Here is a 19,992-nt window from a genome sequence, read left to right as displayed (position 1 = left end):
TGGCCCTGCTTGGAATGTTAGACATAATATAAGTAGATGCAGTCATAATAACTCATAGTACCTTTCATCATGTTGACATGTCAACACTGGTACTGTTTTAGCAATGTTTGTTTATTTATTTATTTATTTATTTATTTATTTATTTATTTATTTATTTATTTATTTAATGAATTTTAGTTTACTATACATACGACGAATTTCATTATTTAGCGCACGTTCCGTTCTTATGTTTTGGAACTTCCGGACTGCAATAATTGACGCCACGTATTTTGCAATGTCGCTGTCCATGGTGCTGTTGGATACTTTCCTCCGTGCCTGCAGAGGGCGATAACGTCAATTAGTCTTGGTTTGGGTAAGCGAGAAAAACGGAAGCGAAGGGAGCGCGTGAGCAAGTAAACATGGCGTTACCGGGCAGCGTTGCTCGATTGTGTTGTCTGGCCGGACGAACTGTCAACTTTTTCGCAGCGAGACAAAGACCAAAAATTGTTCTCTGGACGGCGAAAAGACTATTCATTACGTCGCCTGCAAACAGTAAGTGAACATTTTAAAATTGCACACAGTAGGCGCTCATGTTTTTCACGCTCGAACGCGACGGAAGTATTAGGAGACTGCACAGCGCCTTGGATAACTTTGCAAAGTTTTAACTTTTAATCCCAACCTGATGCGTAAAACTTTTATTCTGATTCAAAACGACGCATTTAAAATATATTTTCCTTTTGTTTATTGTTTAGTTCTGTAGATTAGAAAATAAATTTACGTGGATTGTGAATTCAGACGAGTATATTATTCGTTCTAATACAAAAAAGAAGGTTTACACTGGTCAACAGATTATTACGATTATTTTTTTATCAAAGATGCAAATTAACTTTTCTAGGTGATTTATAGCGTTGAGTCAGAATATGCCCTCGTTTTTTCTCATGTGCCTAAGGTTATCTTCACCAGGTTAATAGTTATAAATATGATAATAATGAAGACGATGATAATAATAATTAATACGTTTTGATTCAGGGTTTGATTTACTAACAGGCAGAACGAAAACATGTTTTTAACTTCAAACAAACAAAAGAGTTCATGTAAAAAATATTTGACAAATAATTTCTGTTGCCCAAAGCAAATAGTAAAAGCAAATTTGCAGATCTGCAGTTCCGCCTTGATGAGAAGACAGCTCACAGCAGTCTGGACCTCTTCAAGAAAGACACAGGCGTCATTTATCGCATGCTGGGTCTGGACCCCAGCCACACGCAAGACAACCCCGAGCGTTTTCGTGACTGGGCCGTGGTGTTTGGCGACGAGAAGATCACCGGCGGGCGCCACTACTGGGAGGTGACGGTCAAAAGGTCCCAGGAGTTTCGCGTGGGCGTGGCCGAAGCGCTGATGTCCCGTGACGACTGCGTGGGTACCAGCAGCTCTTCATGGGTGTTTGGCTATGCTCAGCGCAAGTGGTTTGCCATGACCAACAATAAGATCGTTCCCGTCACCTTGGTGGGCAAAGCGGACCGTGTGGGCATCTTGCTGGACTTCGAAGCGGGCACTCTGGGGCTGGTCGACATTGAGAAACGAAAGATCGTTCATTTCATTAGGGGGCGCTTCAAGATTCCCCTCTGCCCTGCGTTTGGACTTTGGGACGGGGAGCTGCTCACGCACTCGGGTTTGACAGAGCCGGAGGGTCTCGAGGGATAGCGTAATTAGGCTTGCAAAGGACTGATTTGGGTGATTTCAACGAAAAGTGTCCCATTGAAGCATTTTGCTGCGTGTTAAGCTGACATGCATGCTAACTTGATAGCTCACCTCGCTGACACGCAAAGACATTATAGTGCCTTAATCGTCCAATTTTGCTTCTCGGTTCACTTAGTCAGCGGATCAGAAGCTTGCTCATTAAATTTTTGGGTTATGTATCATTGACTAAGAAACTGCTTGTAAGCACTGATGGGGCTAAGATTTTTTTTCTTGGGGGGGGCGAGGTTATCTACCTCTGCCAATAAGTAAAAAAAAAAAGTAACTTGGGGCACTTGTAAGTCAAGAGCGCTGTGCTTGCATGAAATAGGATTGTTAGTCAGGATAATATCCAACATTATTAAGTCTCCTTTCAAGAGCCAATTTTGTTAATTCCTTACTTGTGTCCATAAATTAATTCTGTAATTATCTAATGCTGTCTCATATATTAGTGTTTACAAGTGAGGCTTGTCAAATCAATTTTGACGCAGCTTGTTAATGTTGATCAGGCCATGCGTTGATCAACTTTTCTGGTGCTACACACACGGTTATGTTAATATTGTATATTGTTTATTAAAAGAGCATCACTTCATCACTTCAATTTTGTTTTCTTCACATCATTGTGACATTTTTATACAAGAGAACCACATGAAGGATTTTGTCTTCTGCCACACTTCAATGAAACTTAGCTTGAACGAAGCTACTAAAAATGTTTGAAGTAACAATGTGTGCGTAACAGAAGTCCTGAATATTATTCCTTATCCTGAGCTTCTTTACATGTAATAGCTCTTACAGAAAATCACAAATGTTGTCAAGTTGAGATTTATATTACCTATTCAGAGAGGACAAATAAAAGTACCTGAATGGAATTGGCTTTTAATCGCTATTGAAACAAACTCAACTCCTAAAATTAGTATATACAGCACGTAAACTTCTAAGTGTTATATCACAAATGAAATTAAATCTTCCTCCACAGTACCATAAAATATTGTGCAACGTTACTCTATACTACACTTTCCATGATCCACAACGCTTTCATGGATCTTTTGTGTGCCCAAGTGTACCTAATAATCTGACCGCAAAATGTACATAAATTGCCCAAATTACATCTAAAATCCAACATTCATCCCGTATCTGAGTCACCCTGCCGCTTCCTTTCAAGTGCTTTACTTTTGATCCTGGTCCGGTCCCTCAGTTGATGATGTTCAGTGTGTCCATGGTGGTCTTCTGCTCCTCCTTGAAGCCGGCTGACTCCCCGCCGCTGTACGCAAGCTGGTACTGCTGCAGAATGGTGGCGATGACGTGATGATCAAACTGCCTGGCGTCATCCAGAGGTGTGTTCCCCCATCTGCCAATGAGCACCATGCCAGAAGACCAAAAATCTTTGGGTGATGGCTTTTCTTGAATATCACACCAATGAATGCACAGTACATTGTAAATTGTAGCTACCTGTCTTTGATGTAAGGATTCACTTTACATTCATCAGTGAGGAAGATCACAGCTTCTATGTGACCTAGAAGAAGAATGTTTGTGGAAGTGTCAGATAAGAGACTAGTTACCCTGCGCAGACTAGTAAGCTGTGAGTTACCCTTGACCAGGGGGCAAGTAGTATAGAAAATGGATGGATAGACTAAAAGTGAGTCACCTTCTGAGGCAGCAACGTGGAGAGCTGTCCGAGAGTCGTAGTCTCTCTGATCCATGTCCAAAGTAGAAAGAGCAAACCTGCAGGTAAAGAAGAGATGGGACACAAACACTGACTTTCTTTGCCAGGAAAAACTCAATATAAAGTTTATTTTAGGTCAAGCTGAAATTGAGAAACAAAACACATTTTTCTTCCTGAAATAAAAGGGTTCCAAAACGTTTTTTTTTTTTTTTTTTTTTAAAGGAAAAATTAAGAACCCTTCTGGTACCTCCTTAGAGCAGAGACATCACCGCTGTAGGCCGCAAACATCAAGTTTACAATGGACTGGTTCTAAAGGATGGACAGGGAAATGAAGATGAAGACGCTTTGATTTTGCGACCAGACGCAATCTGGCTGCGAACTCACCGGCTCATCACCTAAGCCTTTTCTGGGGTCGTGCTTCTTGGTGAAGTGTCTCAGGTTGTCGTAATTGTGGAAGTTAAAATAAGACACCAGCTCCTTACGAAACAAATATTTGACTTGATCACTTTTTTGGAGGACCATGGATAAATCTGCAATGTACCTGGCAGAAATGAATGCCTCGCACGCTGTTCCCCAGACGATCCAACGAGGGAGACCAACACATCATACCCATGACATTGGGGACCACCAGGAGCACGGCACCCGAAACCCCAGATTTAGCAGGCAAGCCCACCTGCAGAGAACAAAAAACAAGCCCCATCTACGGAAAAGAAACAACTCTTGTGGGTGAGCCCTTTGAAAGAGTGTCTCACATGGAAGGCAAACTGTCCGGAGAAGTCGTACATCCCGCAGGAATGCATGAGACTCAGCGTGTTCCGAACCGCATCTGTACTCAGCACGTGCTCGCCAGTGATTGGACAAATGCCGCCGTTGGCCAGCGTGGCCGCCATGACGCTGCCCGACTCGCACGTCATCTCGATGGAGCACAGCTGGGATGCAAAGAACTCACAGTATGTATCGGTCCATTGAGACTTAGCTCTTCAAAATCAATACATTTGATTTAATATGGCAACAGTCACTATACGAGTCGGAAGTACGTTCACCTGAAAGTAGAAGTCGAGGGCATCAATCATGTCAGCGTTCTCGGGAAAGCACTGCAAGTATAAAAAAATAGAAATTCATTCGGAAACAAAAGCAACAAATTTAGCAAACTTACCTTTTTTTCCTTGAGGTAATAACCAATTGCATAATTCCGATCGCCCGTCGCCCGTTCTGATTGGAACCTGTGAGCACATTACAACGATAATAATAATAATAATAATAATAAAATGCTAGCAGGTAATCCTGATACTCACGTTGCATTGCTGAAGCCAACATACTCTGATCCCGCTGTACGCTTCAAAATGTCCATTACCTGCAAACGATGTGAGCAGATGACATTCCGGGAAGTGGAAACACAGTGAATGAAACTAAAAACACTTTGCTCACATAGTCGAATCTCTCTGCTGTCTTGGAATCAGGCTGTAAAGAAACAAACAAAAAAGACAAACGTAAAAACTTTCTTCTAGTGCAGTGTTTCCCAACCTTTTTTCATTCACGGCACACCTTTTCATTGGAAAAAATCTCGAGGCACACCACTAACAAAAAGCGGGTAGCGAGTTCAGGGTCCTAACAGCCTGGAGAAAGAAGCTGTTGGCGAGTCTAGTGGTGCGGGAGCGCAGGCTCCTGTACCTCTTCCCAGAGGGCAGAAGGTTTATTAGGGAAATATCATGGTCAAAGGTCACAGGTGTCAAGCTTTAGTCCTCGGGGCCGCGTTCCAACATGTTTTCCAAGAGTCCCTCATTCAGTGCACCTGCGTGATAAGTTTTGGTCATTTTCACGTTCAAAAGGAGCTAAAAGTTTTCACGCACCTGCACTTAACGAGGGAATCACACGGACACTCCATTAGGTACACCGCCATTTTCAAGTGTACCTAATAACGGGAAGTTACGTCATTTTCTTCTTCGTTTTGATTTACGGCGAGGTGACACCAGCTTCAATGCGCATTACCAGCACCTACTGGTTGAAGTCATATATTAACTGAAGAAAGAACAAATCACTTTAGGAAGTGATTCGTTCACTCTCGTTCACTGAAAAAATCGTTCTTTTGAACGAATTGTTCACTCACGAGCCAACACTAACAGCAACCCACACATAAACTGAGTATGTGCCAATGCCACAACATGAAATCTCAAGATTCTCCGATTTTCCATGCATGCACGATTAGCAAGCGGCTGACCAGGCCTTGCACTAACTGACCTGTGGTTTGGCGATCCTGTTTATAATGCGCTCGGTATTTAATGTTGGACAATTTCCCGCGACACAGATGGTTGGGAAACACTGTTCTAGTGAAACAAAGATGTATAGCAGTCCTATAGATGGCAGTGTTTGCGTACTTTGACTGGTGACATGACGTCATAATTTTCACGTCATATTTATTAACTGCTGCCTGGTACACCTCAGTTAAATATTCAGTACATAGTGCATAAGCTTAAGCATAAGCTTTGGGAGCTTAAGATCAGGGGATGCTTTGAGAATAATTGTCAATTTTTGGCTATGTGAAGCCCTTTGAGACTGTTTGTGATTTAGGGCTATACAAATAAACTTGACTTGACAGAAGTTAAACATTTTTTCTACCTTATATGACACCTTATACAACCACTTAAATTTACATAACTGACAAGGGCGCGACTGCTGTGGATGCTCCGATTGGTCTGCAGCACCACGCCCCCCCCCCCTCTCCCACACAGACCTCACAACTGACCCAAAGTTAACTTTTGTCAGCTGTGAACGTAAATAGTGGAACAAATACACGCAATGTTTTTCTGTGCCCACAGGTAAGTTTGTCGTCCATCAAGTTAAAAAGTGACGGTCAAAGTTCAGCATCTGCAACAACTGACTGGCCAGAAGAGATTGTGTGGGTGTTTGCTGACTCTTTGCCAAGACAAATACAAATAAGATGGCTTTGCAGACAGTTTTTGGTTTAGAAATCTATCTGATATGAACAACTAGGTCATCGGGTTCAATTGCAGCTTGCTTTTCAGAATTTTCAGGATGAAAACAGAATGAAGACCACATTTAACTTATGCTATTCCTCACCAAAAACACTACCAGTGTCGTTTCTCTCCCTTCACTCATCTTGAAGCATTCCTGCTCATTCCTCCTTTCTAAACAACAGCCCCGCCCAATCCAAAGAAATAACCGGAACCTCACTGTATGACGTCATAATGTGAGGAGCTACTGCTTTACTGCATACTAAATACACGCCCAACCAGGCGTCTTACATCCGGGTTAGAAAAATAGTCACCAAAAATACTCATGTTTCATAAGAAATCAGATCGCCATTGCACCAAAGGTAATTATATAATCATATCAATGCCTGTAATTGAAAGTGTTAAACAGCACAGTAGAAGTTAAGGCCAGGGTGCATTTTCTAAAAAAAAAAAAAAAAAAAAAAAAAGAAAACTTAACCTACTGGTGACAGGCATGCAATGTTTACCTTTATTAAAGAACTGATAACGATAGCTCCAGCATTCACCATTGGATTGTGTGGTCTATCTGCACAACAAATGGCAGCATGTTATCAGTTCGTCCTCAAAGATTTACTTCGTAACCACTTATCACAAGATGTGTTGTAATGGGTCAGGATCTAGCAAAACAAAAGTTGTATGACCTGGTTTAATTTTTTTTTTTTTTTGGGGGGGGGGGTTGTACTGTTTGGTAGTACATTTTAGAGCATGTTTACATTGTCATAAATTGTCAGGGAATACAGACTAATGTTGCATAGTTTTTCCTGTGTAATATTTTAGATCATCAAACAAATATCAAAATCCGACAAAGATAATGTGAACAAATAAACAAATAAAAGGCAGTTTCTAGATGATGATTTATAACAAAAGAGCAAAATACTTGTACATTTGTCTGATGATCTTTGATATTAAATCTTGAAAATTATGCACAAAAAGTACGAATTTGACGAGATGGCAAATACTCTCCACAGTGGAAACCAACGCCAGATGGTGCACTAAACTGAATATAGTTGCATATACAGCTTCAGTTTTTCAAGTAAAAAAGAATAATGAGCATAAAATCTGGTTTACCCTCCTTATTCAGCGACAGTTTGTTGAACCTGAATCCACTGGGCTCTTTGCCCACAAACCGGTGGACGTGTTCGCTGCCCAATTCGTGTACAGCAATGGCATACTCCAGTGGCTTGACACACGACTGTAGACAGAAGGGAACCTTGGTGTCACCCACTGAGTGCCTGTACACGGAAGAATTAAGCATGTGCTGAATAATTTTCAACTAGATTCATGTATTTGATGAAAGAAGATGGTTACCTTTGTCCATCGATGGTGCACAGAGATGCTCCCCAAAGGTCAGGGCTGAATTTTGCAAGTTGAGGAATGTAATTAGCGACCTGTGTGAAGACATGAGTAATGACGTGCATCCTTCCTGTTAGCTGGCATGTTAGCTACATTAGATACACATGTACAATTTTCCTAATGATAGCTGTACTAAAAATGTCGTCTATTACTTACTTGTCCTCCATCTTGACGCTGTGCACTGTCATACATTTCATTGATCTTCTGAGTGAACACTTGAAAGTCTGGGATGATGAACATTTTTCGGAAAGCCTTAGTCAGCAGCATCACGTTGTTACCTACACACCTGCAGAAGGATTAGAGAGTTGAAGTTAAGTTCTCTCTCTCTCTCTCTCTCTCTCTCTCTCTCTCTCTCTCTCTCTCTCTCTCTCTCTCTCTCTCTCTCTCTCTCTCTCTCTCTCTCTCTCTCTCTCTCTCTCTCTCTCCATTTGTTGGGAAGCAATCTGTTAGCACATGGAAGTGTTGAGCGTGGTTACGTAATGGATCTCAGCCTTTCTGTGAGGCCATTGAGCATATGAAAAGTTTCTGGTGACAGCTGTTACCTCAAAACGCCTGTCTCTGTCAGTCTCTGCTCGTCAAATAGCACAAGCGTTTCCTAAATATCACCTTCAGAACCTAGAAAGCCCAGCAACTTTACTCATCCTTTCATATTCTCGGAATGACCGACAGGTTCAAAGTGAGAGAAGCACGTGAGCGCATTGCAGTAGAGCCAAGACACTTTAAATACCTTCTAAAGAGCGTTTTGTTCATCATGGCAGGCTCCAGGGTGTCAAGTGTGAACTGGCGAATCTGACGCATGCAGTCACGTAGTCGAGGGTCAGAGGTCCACAGACCTGTTTTTCGCAAAGCCTATACAGACCAAAAAAGAAGAGTTGTCTTGTTATATGTGTTATACATACTACATTCAGAAATATCATTTATTTATTTATTTATTTATTTATTTATTTATTTATTTATTTATTTATTTATTTATTTATTTAGGTAGTTAGTTAGTTACTTAGTTCGTCAGTTCGTCAGTTCGTCAGTTAGTTAGTTATAGTGTGAGATTCGCTCAGCTGGCATAGCATGAGTGGAGTGGTCAAGGGGCATTAGTTACTCTTGCAGCAACAGATTTTATACAAAAGGACAAGAACAAACGTGCGTCTTTGCAACCACTGATGCCAATTGTTTGCTGTCTGTGCGCAATCTCACCGAGTTGAACTAACTATTTCGACCCGCATCACTTCTACAAACACATCCAGTCATCCGAAGAGCGTGAGCAAACCAACTGTGTACATAAGGGTCTCTTCTCCAAGGTATCCAGAATGTTCCATTAAGGAAGAAAGTCGACACAAAGTTCACCAGATCTAATTTTACATAATGTGATCAATAAATGTAAGGAATACACAAAAACATCACTTTGTCCAACTGGACACTTTGGAAAAATACTTTTAAAATGTCTTTCAGTATAATGAGAAATTAGCTCAATCCATTTGGTAGTGGTGTCCTTTACCTGCGTGTCATCGCCACTATAGCTATCACATGAAAAAAAAAAAAAAAAAAACCTTTGACACCCCATGACTTTTGGCTGAACTGCAGATGTATTTTTATACTGGGCTCTAGAATGTCTCCTGAAGTTAGTTGGCACAGATGTCAGAGGTGTGTTTAGGAAACACAAGTGGCAGCAGGGGAACATGTGCTTGTGTCCGTGTCACAGAATGTCCGTGACGGAAAAGTCAAACCAATGTGAGGTTGCTGTTTACTCACTGATATGAACTGCGACAGGGGGATCATCTCCCTACCGTCGGTGATGGTGTAGAAAAGAAGGTCCTCCATACTGGACATCAACCTATTCGCACAAAACAAATTATATAGTACAGCCTGAACAATATGAGCATGAAAAGCATGGCCTATTGTAGTATATATATATATATATATGTATATATATATATATATATATATATATATAAAGTAATTATATATATAATTACTTTCACCAAAAAGTGTTCATTTATATCAACATAAATGTGCCCTGTGATGACCTACTTGGTATGTCCCGGGCCCACATCAGGACCGGTGTGCTGATGAAGGGCTCTGTGGGTGTGTGGTGATGCCGTGACCCGACAGGGCAGAAAAACAGCTAGCTGCGTCTTGGACAAAACACTGCTGTCAGCTCCAACTCTGGTGGTGAGTCCGGCATTTTTAAATAGTTGGAAGTTGGCTGTCCTCAGAGCTTTCAGGCAATGCATTGTGATAAGTAGGCCTTAATTCTTGGAAGGAGTTGATTTCCCTCCCCCTTCCCATCAAGTGCTTGATCCAGACTACTGTACCCAGTGCTCTGGCTTGTTCTAAGCAGCTGCTATTTCAACTGCATGCTGCTGTAAGGGGGCAGGGCCACGCAGCGTGATGGTTGAGATGCCAGGGTAAATAATCAACAGCAGCTGCAGAGACTCAAGTGGATATACTTTGAGCTACCGTGCATTATCCGGATTGGTCAAATATTATAGCAGCAGTTTTATCTACTGCAAAATACACGAGGTTTGACGACAGACTAAAATGGGAAGTATTTTGAGTCATGATTACACAATCTCAATTTTAGATGTGGGTTGCAAATATTTGCACGTTTGCATTCTATTTCGGTTTTGTAATCAGTGGATCCATGTCTACACATCATTGTTAAATGAAAATCAGCACACTAAGGTTATTATAGATTACAAAAACTAATGAAATAAAATTGAAAAAAATTCACAAAATAAGATAAAAAACAAAATGACATGAAACTACAAGTCAATAAAAGTGACTAAAACTAGCTATAACTATTGCAAAAAAGGGCTTCTTTCTCAAGTTTGTCAATTAATTTAATACACGAGCATTCAAGTTTTATTATAAACTTATTTATTTTGATATTGCTGTACATCCATAGCTACTGATTAAGGAAGGTCAACTGAATTGTAGCTAATACTTCAATTCATTACACAACACTGAGACCATTTTTTTTTCTTGTTGTGCTCAACATACTATACTCCAGGGGTGTCCAAGTCCAGTCCTCGAGGTCCGCATTCCTCCATGTTTTCCAAGTTTCCCTCGTTAAACACACCTGATTCAATGATAAGGCTCCTGCAGAACGTGAGGATGAACTGATCATGAACTGAGTGCCAAAAGTCCCAATGATCGTGAGCAGCAGGGGGGGGCCCCATTTCAACCCCTTACACTGAGTGCCAAGCAGGGAAGAAATGGGTACCATTGTTATAGTCACTGGTATGACTCGGCAGGGGTTTGAACCCACAACCTCCCAATCTCAGGGCGGACACTCTCCTCTTAGGCCACTGAGCTGGTAAACACTTGTATCGTAGTATAACACTTATAGTCGTTTTTAAATAACGTGTATACGCCTAAATATTGTTATCCAATATATCTACTGCAATTTCACATTAGATTGCTGGTTTGAAATTTGCTTTTAATATTATTATTTTTAATAAACATTTATGTTAAAACGTGTCTGGCGTCTTATTCCTTGTTTTTATATTCGCCAATTAAAACATAAAAATCAGACATTTGGTTAACTGCTTTATATGACAATATGTGTAGGTACACTACACGAGGTTAAAAAAAAAAGAGAATAAATAAATAAAGGTTTAATTGCACAACAAAAGCATTTCTTCGCACCTGGGATCGAACCTAGGTCTTGCCGAGCAAGTGCCCGAGTCACTAACCAGTGGGCTATTTCTACCGGCAGTCTACAATAGCTTGCACTCCTTTGTACGAGTGATGTGTATTCCAGTTCTCGTGAACTGAATCTTTAGAATCGGTTCACTCAAAATATTTGTTCAAAAGAATCGTTCACCAAATCGTTCGCTACACTTTCTTATTTATTTTATTATTTTTTTTACCTTGTGTAGTGTACCAAAATATCCCATAATTATCTGCCTAAATAATTGTGACTAATTTAAAACTATTCTACTTGTTAATACCTACAAAATAACATATTCTAACCGGAGATTGCATTGACCTAATTTTCACATGGTCCTTGTTTACATTTTGCATTTGACACTGACAGCTGTCAAGTGCCACGTTAGGGCTCTTCTTGTGTAAGTTTTATTTGTTATGGGTTTTCTTTTGTAAGTTTAACTTTGGGTACTTCGAAAGTGTCATTTTAAATTGTACTTTGCTAGGTGTTCGTGTACACAACGTGTTGTGATGACATCTGCTGTGGAGTCTTCACTGATCTAGTCGCTTGTGAGCTGATCCATAAAACCATACATGTTCCATACACTGAGAGCAAGGCTTCCATAGGGTAGTGGTTAGTTCTCTGGGCTTTCACCCCAGCGCCCCGGGTTCGAATCTCAGTGGGATCAAAAACCTTTTATCATAGAAAATATGCTCGTGTAACCATATAACCATACACTTAGAGCTAGGGATAGGTTTAAATTTAGGGTTAGCGCTAGAATTAGGTTTAGAGCTAGTGTTAGGGTTAGAGCTAGGGTTATAGTTAGGGTTAGTGTTAGGGTTAGAGCTAGGGTTAGGGTTAGAGCTAGGGTTAGGGTTAGAGCTTGGGTTAGTGTTAGGGTTAGCGCTAGGGTTAGAGCTAGGGTTAGAGTTAGGGTTAGGGTTAGTGTTAGGGTTAGAGCTAGGATTAGGGTTAGGGTTAGAGCTAGGATTAGGGTTTGAGGTAGGGTTAGAGCTAGGGTTAGGGTTAGAGCCTGGGTTAGGGTTAAGGTTGGAGCTAGGGTTAGGGTAGGGTTAGGGTTAGAGCTAGGGATAGAGCTAGGGTTAGGTTTAGAGCTAGTGTTAGGGTTAGAGCTAGGGTTAGAGTTAGGATTAGGATTAGGTTTAAGAGCTAGGGTTAGAGCTAAGGTTAGGGTTAGGGTTAGAGCTAGGGTTAGAGTTAGGGTTAGAGCTAGGGTTAGGGGTTAGGGGTTAGGGTTAGAGCTAGGGTTAGGGTTTGAGCTAGGGTTAGAGCTAGGGTTAGGGGTTAGGGTTAGAGCTAGGGTTAGGGGTTAGGGTTAGAGCTAGGATTAGGGTTAGAGCTAGGGTTAGAGTTAGGGTTAGAGCTAGGGTTAGAGCTAGGGTTAGGTTTAGAGCTAGTGTTAGGGTTAGAGCTAGGGTTAGAGTTAGGATTAGGGTTAGGCTTAGAGCTAGGGTTAGAGCTAGGGTTAGAGCTAAGGTTAGGGTTAGGGTTAGAGCTAGGGTTAGGGGTTAGGGTTAGAGCTAGGGTTAGAGTTAGGGTTAGAGCTAGGGTTAGGGGTTAGGGTTAGAGCTAGGATTAGGGTTAGAGCTAGGGTTAGAGTTAGGGTTAGAGCTAGGGTTAGAGTTAGGGTTAGAGCTAGGGTTAGGGGTTAGGGTTAGAGCTAGGGTTAGGGTTTGAGCTAGGGTTAGGATTAGAGCTAGGGTTAGGGTTAGTGTTAGGGTTAGAGCTAGGTTAGGGTTAGAGCTAGGGTTAGGGTTAGAGCCTGGGTTAGGGTTAGGGTTGGAGCTAGGGTTAGGGTAGGGTTAGGGTTAGAGCTAGGGTTAGAGCTAGGGTTAGGGGTTAGGGTTAGAGCTAGGGTTAGAGTTAGGGTTAGAGCTAGGGTTAGGGGTTAGGGTTAGAGCTAGGGTTAGGGGTTAGGGTTAGGGTTAGAGCTAGGATTAGGGTTAGAGCTAGGGTTAGAGTTAGGGTTAGAGCTAGGGTTAGAGTTAGGGTTAGAGCTAGGGTTAGGGGTTAGGGTTAGAGCTAGGGTTAGGGTTTGAGCTAGGGTTAGGATTAGAGCTAGGGTTAGGGTTAGAGCTAGGTTAGGTTTAGAGCTAGTGTTAGGGTTGGAGCTAGGGTTAGAGTTAGGATTAGGGTTAGGCTTAGAGCTAGGGTTAGAGCTAGGGTTAGAGCTAAGGTTAGGGTTAGAGCTAGAGCTAGGGTTAGGTTTAGAGCTAGTGTTAGGGTTAGAGCTAGGGTTAGAGTTAGGATTAGGGTTAGGCTTAGAGCTAGGGTTAGAGCTAGGGTTAGAGCTAAGGTTAGGGTTAGGGTTAGAGCTAGGGTTAGTGTTAGGGTAAGAGCTAGGGTTAGAGCTAAGGTTAGGGTTAGAGTTAGGGTTAGAGCTAGGGTTAGGGTTAGAGCTTGGGTTAGGGTTAGAGCTAGGGTTAGATCTAGGGTTAGTGTTAGGGTAAGAGCTAGGGTTAGAGCTAAGGTTAGGGTTAGAGCTAGGGTTAGAGCTAGGGTTAGAGCTAGGGTTAGGGGTTAGGGTTAGAGCTAGAGTTAGGGTTAGAGCTAGGGTTAGGGGTTAGGGTTAGAGCTAGGGTTAGGGGTTAGGGTTAGGGTTAGAGCTAGGATTAGGGTTAGAGCTAGGGTTAGAGTTAGGATTAGGGTTAGGTTTAGAGCTAGGGTTAGAGCTAAGGTTAGGGTTAGGGTTAGGGTTAGAGCTAGGGTTAGAGTTAGGGTTAGAGCTAGGGTTAGGGGTTAGGGTTAGAGCTAGGGTTAGGGTTTGAGCTAGGGTTAGGATTAGAGCTAGGGTTAGGGTTAGTGTTAGGGTTAGAGCTAGGTTAGGGTTAGAGCTAGGGTTAGGGTTAGAGCCTGGGTTAGGGTTGGAGCTAGGGTTAGGGTAGGGTTAGGGCTAGGGTTAGAGTTAGGGTTAGAGCTAGGGTTAGAGTTAGGGGTTAGGGTTAGAGTTAGGGTTAGGGTTAGAGTTAGGGTTAGAGTTAGGGTTAGAGCTAGGGTTAGGGTTAGGGGTTAGGGTTAGAGTTAGGGTTAGGGTTAGAGCTTGGGTTAGGGTTAGAGCTTGGGTTAGGGTTAGAGCTAGGGTTAGGTTTAGAGCTAGTGTTAGGGTTAGAGCTAGGGTTAGAGCTAGGATTAGGGTTAGGCTTAGAGCTAGGGTTAGAGCTAGGGTTAGGGTTAGAGCTAGGGTTAGAGTTAGGGTTAGAGCTAGGGTTAGGGGTTAGGGTTAGAGTTAGGGTTAGAGTTAGGGTTAGGGTTAGAGCTAGGGTTAGGGGTTAGGGTTAGAGTTAGGGTTAGAGCTTGGGTTAGGGTTAGAGCTTGGGTTAGGGTTAGAGCTAGGGTTAGAGCTAGGGTTAGGATTAGGGTTAGGTTTAGAGCTAGGGTTAGAGCTAGGATTAGGGTTAGGGTTAGAGCTAAGGTTAGGGTTAGGGTTAGTGCTACGGTTAGAGTTAGGGTTAGAGCTCGGGTTAGGGTTAGGGGTTTGGGGTTAGAGTTAGGGTTAGAGCTAGGGTTGGATCTAGGGTTAGGGTTAGGATTAGGGTTAGGGTTAGAGCTAGGGTTAGAGTTAGGGTTAGAGCTAAGGTTAGGGTTAGAGCTAGGGTTAGAGTTAGGGTTAGAGCTAGGGTTAGGGTTAGAGCTAGGGTTAGGGTTAGAGCTGGGGTTAGAGCTAGGGTTAGGGTTAGAGCTAAGGTTAGGGTTAGAGCTAGGGTTAGAGTTAACCCTAGCTCTAACCCTAGCTCTAACCCTAACCCTCTAACCCTAACCCTAATCCTAGCTCTAACCCTAGCCCTAACCCTAACCCCTAACCCTAGCTCTAACCCTAACCCCTAACCCTAGCTCTAACCCTAACTCTAACCCTAGCTCTAACCCTAACCCTAACCTTAGCTCTAACCCTAACCCTAGCTCTAACCCTAGCTCTAACCCTAACCTTAGCTCTAACCCTAGCTCTAACACTAACCCTAACCCTAGATCTAACCCTAGCTCTAACCCTAACCCAAGCTCTAACCCTAACCCTAGCTCTAACCCTAACTCTAACCCTAACCCTAGCTCTAACCCTAACTCTAACCCTAACTCTAACCCTAACCCTAACTCTAACCCTAACCCTAGCTCTAACCCTAACCCTAACCCTAACCTTAGTTCTAACCCTAACCCTAGCTCTAACCCTAGCTCTAAGCCTAACCCTAATCCTAACTCTAACCCTAGCTCTAACCCTAACCCTAGCTCTAACCCCAGCTCTAACCCTAGCTCTAACCCTAACCCTAACCTTAGCTCTAACCCTAGCTCTAACCCTAGCTCTAACACTAACCCTAACCCTAGATCTAACCCTAGCTCTAACCCTAACCCAAGCTCTAACCCTAACCCTAGCTCTAACCCTAACTCTAACCCTAACCCCTAACCCTAGCTCTAACCCTAACTCTAACCCTAACTCTAACCCTAACCCTAACTCTAACTCTAACCCTAGCTCTAACCCTAACCCTAACCCTAACCTTAGCTCTAACCCTAGCTCTAAGCCTAACCCTAATCCTAACTCTAACCCTAGCTCCAACCCTAACACTAGCTCTAAACCTAACCCTAGCTCTAACCCTAGCTCGAACCCTAACCCTACCCTAACCCTAGCTCCAACCCTAACCCTAACCCAGGCTCTAACCCTAACCCTAGCTCTAACCCTAACCTAGCTCTAACACTAACCCTAACCCTAGCTCTAACCCTAGCTCAAACCCTAACCCTAGCTCTAACCCTAACCCCTAACCCTAGCTCTAACCCTAACTCTAACCCTAGCTCTAACCCTAACCCTAACCTTAGCTCTAACCCTAGCTCTAACCCTAGCTCCAAGCCTAACCCTAATCCTAACTCTAACCCTAGCTCTAACCCTAACACTAGCTCTAAACCTAGCTCTAACCCTAACCCTAACCTTAGCTCTAACCCTAACCCTAGCTCTAACCCTAGCTCTAACCCTAACCCTAACCTTAGCTCTAACCCTAGCTCTAACCCTAACACTAACCCTAGATCTAACCCTAGCTCTAACCCTAACTCTAACCCTAACCCTAGCTCTAACCCTAACTCTAACCCTAACTCTAACCCTAACCCCTAACCCTAGCTCTAACCCTAACTCTAACCCTAGCTCTAACCCTAACCCTAACCTTAGCTCTAACCCTAACCCTAGCTCTAACCCTAGCTCTAAACCTAACCCTAATCCTAACTCTAACCCTAGCTCTAACCCTAACACTAGCTCTAAACCTAACCCTAGCTTTAACCCTAGCTCTAACCCTAACCCTACCCTAACCCTAGCTCCAACCCTAACCCTAACCCAGGCTCTAACCCTAACCCTAGCTCTAACCCTAACCTAGCTCTAACCCTAACACTAACCCTAACCCTAGCTCTAACCCTAACCCTAGCTCAAACCCTAACCCTAGCTCTAACCCTAACCCCTAACCCCTAACCCTAGCTCTAACCCTAACTCTAACCCTAGCTCTAACCCTAACCCTAACCTTAGCTCTAACCCTAGCTCTAACCCTAGCTCTTAAGCCTAACCCTAATCCTAACTCTAACCCTAGCTCTAACCCTAACACTAGCTCTAAACCTAACCCTCGCCCTATCCCTAGCTCTAACCCTAACCCTACCCTAACCCTAGCTCCAACCCTAACCCTAACCCAGGCTCTAACCCTAACCCTAGCTCTAACCCTACCTCAAACCCTAATCCTAGCTCTAACCCTAACCCTAATCCTAGCTCTAACCCTAACACTAACCCTAACTCTAACCCTAGCTCTAACCCTAGCGCTAACCCTAACACTAACCCTAGCTCTAACCCTAGCGCTAACCCTAGCTCTAACCCTAGCTCTAACCCTAACCTAACCCTAGCGCTAGCTCTAACCCTAACACTAACCCTAACCCTAGCTCTAACCCTAACCCTAACACTAGCTCTAAACCTAATTCTAGCTCTAACCCTAAATTTAAACCTATCCCTAGCTCTAAGTGTATGGTTATACGAGCATATTTTCTATGATAAAAGGTCTTTGATCCCACTGAGATTCGAACCCGGGGCGCTGGGGTGAAAGCCCAGAGAACTAACCACTACCCTATGGAAGCCTTGCTCTCAGTGTATGGAACATGTATGGTTTTATGGATCAGCTCACAAGCGACTAGATCAGTGAAGACTCCACAGCAGATGTCATCACAACACGTTGTGTACACGAACACCTAGCAAAGTACAATTTAAAATGACACTTTCGAAGTACCCAAAGTTAAACTTACAAAAGAAAACCCATAACAAATAAAACTTACACAAGAAGAGCCCTAACGTGGCACTTGACAGCTGTCAGTGTCAAATGCAAAATGTAAACAAGGACCATGTGAAAATTAGGTCAATGCAATCTCCGGTTAGAATATGTTATTTTGTAGGTATTAACAAGTAGAATAGTTTTAAATTAGTCACAATTATTTAGGCAGATAATTATGGGATATTTTGGTACACTACACAAGGTAAAAAAAATAATAAAATAAATAAGAAAGTGTAGCGAACGATTTGGTGAACGATTCTTTTGAACAAATATTTTGAGTGAACCGATTCTAAAGATTCAGTTCACTTAAAAGAACTGGAATATACATCACTCGTATAAAGCAGTGCAAGCTATTGTAAACTACCGGTCAAAATAGCCCACTGGTTAGTGACTCGGGCTCTTGCTCGGCAAGAACTTGGTTCGATCCTAGGTGTGAGGAAATGCTTTTGTTGTGCAATTAACCCTTTATTTATTTATTCTCTTTTTTTGTTAACCACGTGTAGTGTACCTACACATATTGTCATATAATATATATATTATATTTTAATTGGCGAATATAAAAACAAGGAATAAGACCCCAGACATGTTTTAACATAAATGTTTATTAAAAATAATAATATTAAAAGCAAATTTCAAACCAGCAATCTAATGTGAAATTGCAGTAGATATATTGGATAACAATATTTAGGCGTATACACGTTATTTAAAAACGACTATAAGTGTTATACTACGATACAAGTGTTTACCAGCTCAGTGGCCTAAGAGGAGAGTGTCCGCCCTGAGATTGGGAGGTTGTGGGTTCAAACCCCTGCCGAGTCATACCAGTGACTATAACAATGGTACCCATTTCTTCCCTGCTTGGCACTCAGTGTAAGGGGTTGAAATGGGGCCCCCCCTGCTGCTCATGATCATTGGGACGTTTGGCACAAATAAAACTCCTAAAAACATGCAAACTTTCTCTAAAAATTAATAAATACTAACTGAATTAAATACAAAAATCACAAAAATTGAGAACTACCAATCATGAAAACTCTTATAACCCTCCAGCACTTCCCACCATTTAAAATGCCATAGATTAACCCCGAAAATGAAGTTCTTGAGTTCTTGTAGGCTTTTCCTGACTTTCTTCTTCTTCCTAACTCTGACAGTGTTAAGCACATATATGCCTTTGCAAAGGCACATTTTAACACACAGCTCTTGTAATGGGCATCATCATCAGTGGAGTGAGCAAGTAGTTTACTGCAGTGTTTGAGTGATGCTGCTCAGATCCTGTAGTGACACCTCATGGTGAGATCACTTTACTGAACATTAATAAGTTCCTCCTCTAGGCAGCGCCCTCACTCCAGAAGCGCTCTCTGGGCTGGCTTCCTGAGAGGACACTTCACATTCATGTGTCTGAGACGCTTCCTCTAGTGCAGGGGTCACCAACCGTTTGGAAAGCGAACGCTACTTCTTGGATGTGAAGGGCTATAAATTTGATCCACACTTTTGAAATAACAGATGTGCGCAAATGACCTGATGATATTATTAATATTTAATGTTATCTGTTTATATGAAGACACTGATGATAACGATTTTACACAAACAGATGAGAATTAATATGTATCACGTAATTTCTGTAAATCATTGCAAGAAACTTCATTTTCAAATGATCACTTTTACAACATTCCTAGAAAATCACAATGTCCTGATGACCTATTTTTAGAATAGGCCAATGGGCTATGTAAGATTTAGGCCACAAGTAGCTTGATCATAAGTGAAGTCATTTCTTAGGATGACAAATTATAGCAACTAACCTGCACTTTGGAACTGAAAAAATTGTCAATGAAAATGATTGTTATCATCATCAGCGTATCGTCATCAGTTTTGAAACATGTTGACAGTGACCAGTCATTTGGGGGCTGAGTTACACTCATCTATCCCCAAATGTTCAGGCCCTAATTAGGCATCCGGAGGTCTATCGAGCACTTTTGGACCTGCGACTTGTCAAAGGGGTGAGCGGCTCCCGTAGCCTCTACGTCCTATGTCAGCCGGTTGTACCCTCTCTGTTTTCAGCCCAAAATGTTTTCCATTCCTGGGCCAATGAATACTACCTTTGTCCCTTCATCCTGCATCTTGTGTGAGAAAGCCCCCCTCGCTACACTCACCGAGACTGCACAAACTTAACCTCTTCCCCCTACACCTCACACAGGAAAAGGAGCATACCGGACCCGAGGCTTTGATTCAGGCTCAGGAAAGTGAAGACTGGTTGAGGAGTTGCTTTAGTGGCCTCAGCCCAACGTTGGGCATTAGCTAAGGATTAAAGTCTGTTAG

At 42.4% G+C, this 19,992-nt stretch overlaps 2 protein-coding genes across 3 annotated transcripts; one reads left to right on the top strand and one right to left on the bottom strand.

Annotated features, from left to right (window-relative positions):
* The first annotated feature begins 342 nt into the window (after positions 1 to 342).
* Positions 343 to 2,305, top strand: spryd4 (SPRY domain containing 4). Of its 2 annotated transcripts, none has more exons than XM_049755566.2 (2): positions 343 to 531; positions 1,112 to 2,305. In XM_049755566.2, the coding sequence occupies exons 1-2, from the start codon at positions 399 to 401 to the stop codon at positions 1,678 to 1,680; spliced, it is 702 nt and encodes a 233-aa protein (XP_049611523.1). In that variant the 5' UTR covers positions 343 to 398; the 3' UTR covers positions 1,681 to 2,305. The 2 variants fall into 2 exon arrangements, with proteins under 2 accessions (XP_049611523.1, XP_049611525.1); XM_049755568.2 differs by having other exon boundaries at positions 351 to 531; positions 1,136 to 2,305.
* gls2a (glutaminase 2a (liver, mitochondrial)) lies at positions 1,951 to 10,126 on the bottom strand. Its single transcript, XM_049755555.2, has 18 exons — positions 9,766 to 10,126; positions 9,487 to 9,568; positions 8,468 to 8,589; positions 7,897 to 8,026; positions 7,696 to 7,775; positions 7,456 to 7,619; positions 6,855 to 6,913; positions 4,805 to 4,837; positions 4,672 to 4,730; positions 4,533 to 4,599; positions 4,420 to 4,470; positions 4,129 to 4,305; positions 3,918 to 4,049; positions 3,761 to 3,853; positions 3,624 to 3,685; positions 3,359 to 3,435; positions 3,163 to 3,226; positions 1,951 to 3,061 (listed from the first exon to the last, which is right to left on the bottom strand). Exons 1-18 carry the CDS (start codon positions 9,966 to 9,968, stop codon positions 2,905 to 2,907), a joined length of 1,812 nt encoding a protein of 603 aa, XP_049611512.1. The 5' UTR covers positions 9,969 to 10,126; the 3' UTR covers positions 1,951 to 2,904.
* Positions 10,127 to 19,992: the final 9,866 nt, after the last annotated feature.

The sequence above is a fragment of the Syngnathus scovelli genome, chromosome 2, assembly GCF_024217435.2.
Source record: "Syngnathus scovelli strain Florida chromosome 2, RoL_Ssco_1.2, whole genome shotgun sequence".
NCBI lineage: Eukaryota > Metazoa > Chordata > Actinopteri > Syngnathiformes > Syngnathidae > Syngnathus > Syngnathus scovelli.
The sequence above is the reverse complement of the archived record's forward strand: the minus strand, read 5'-3'. Positions and strand labels throughout refer to the sequence as shown.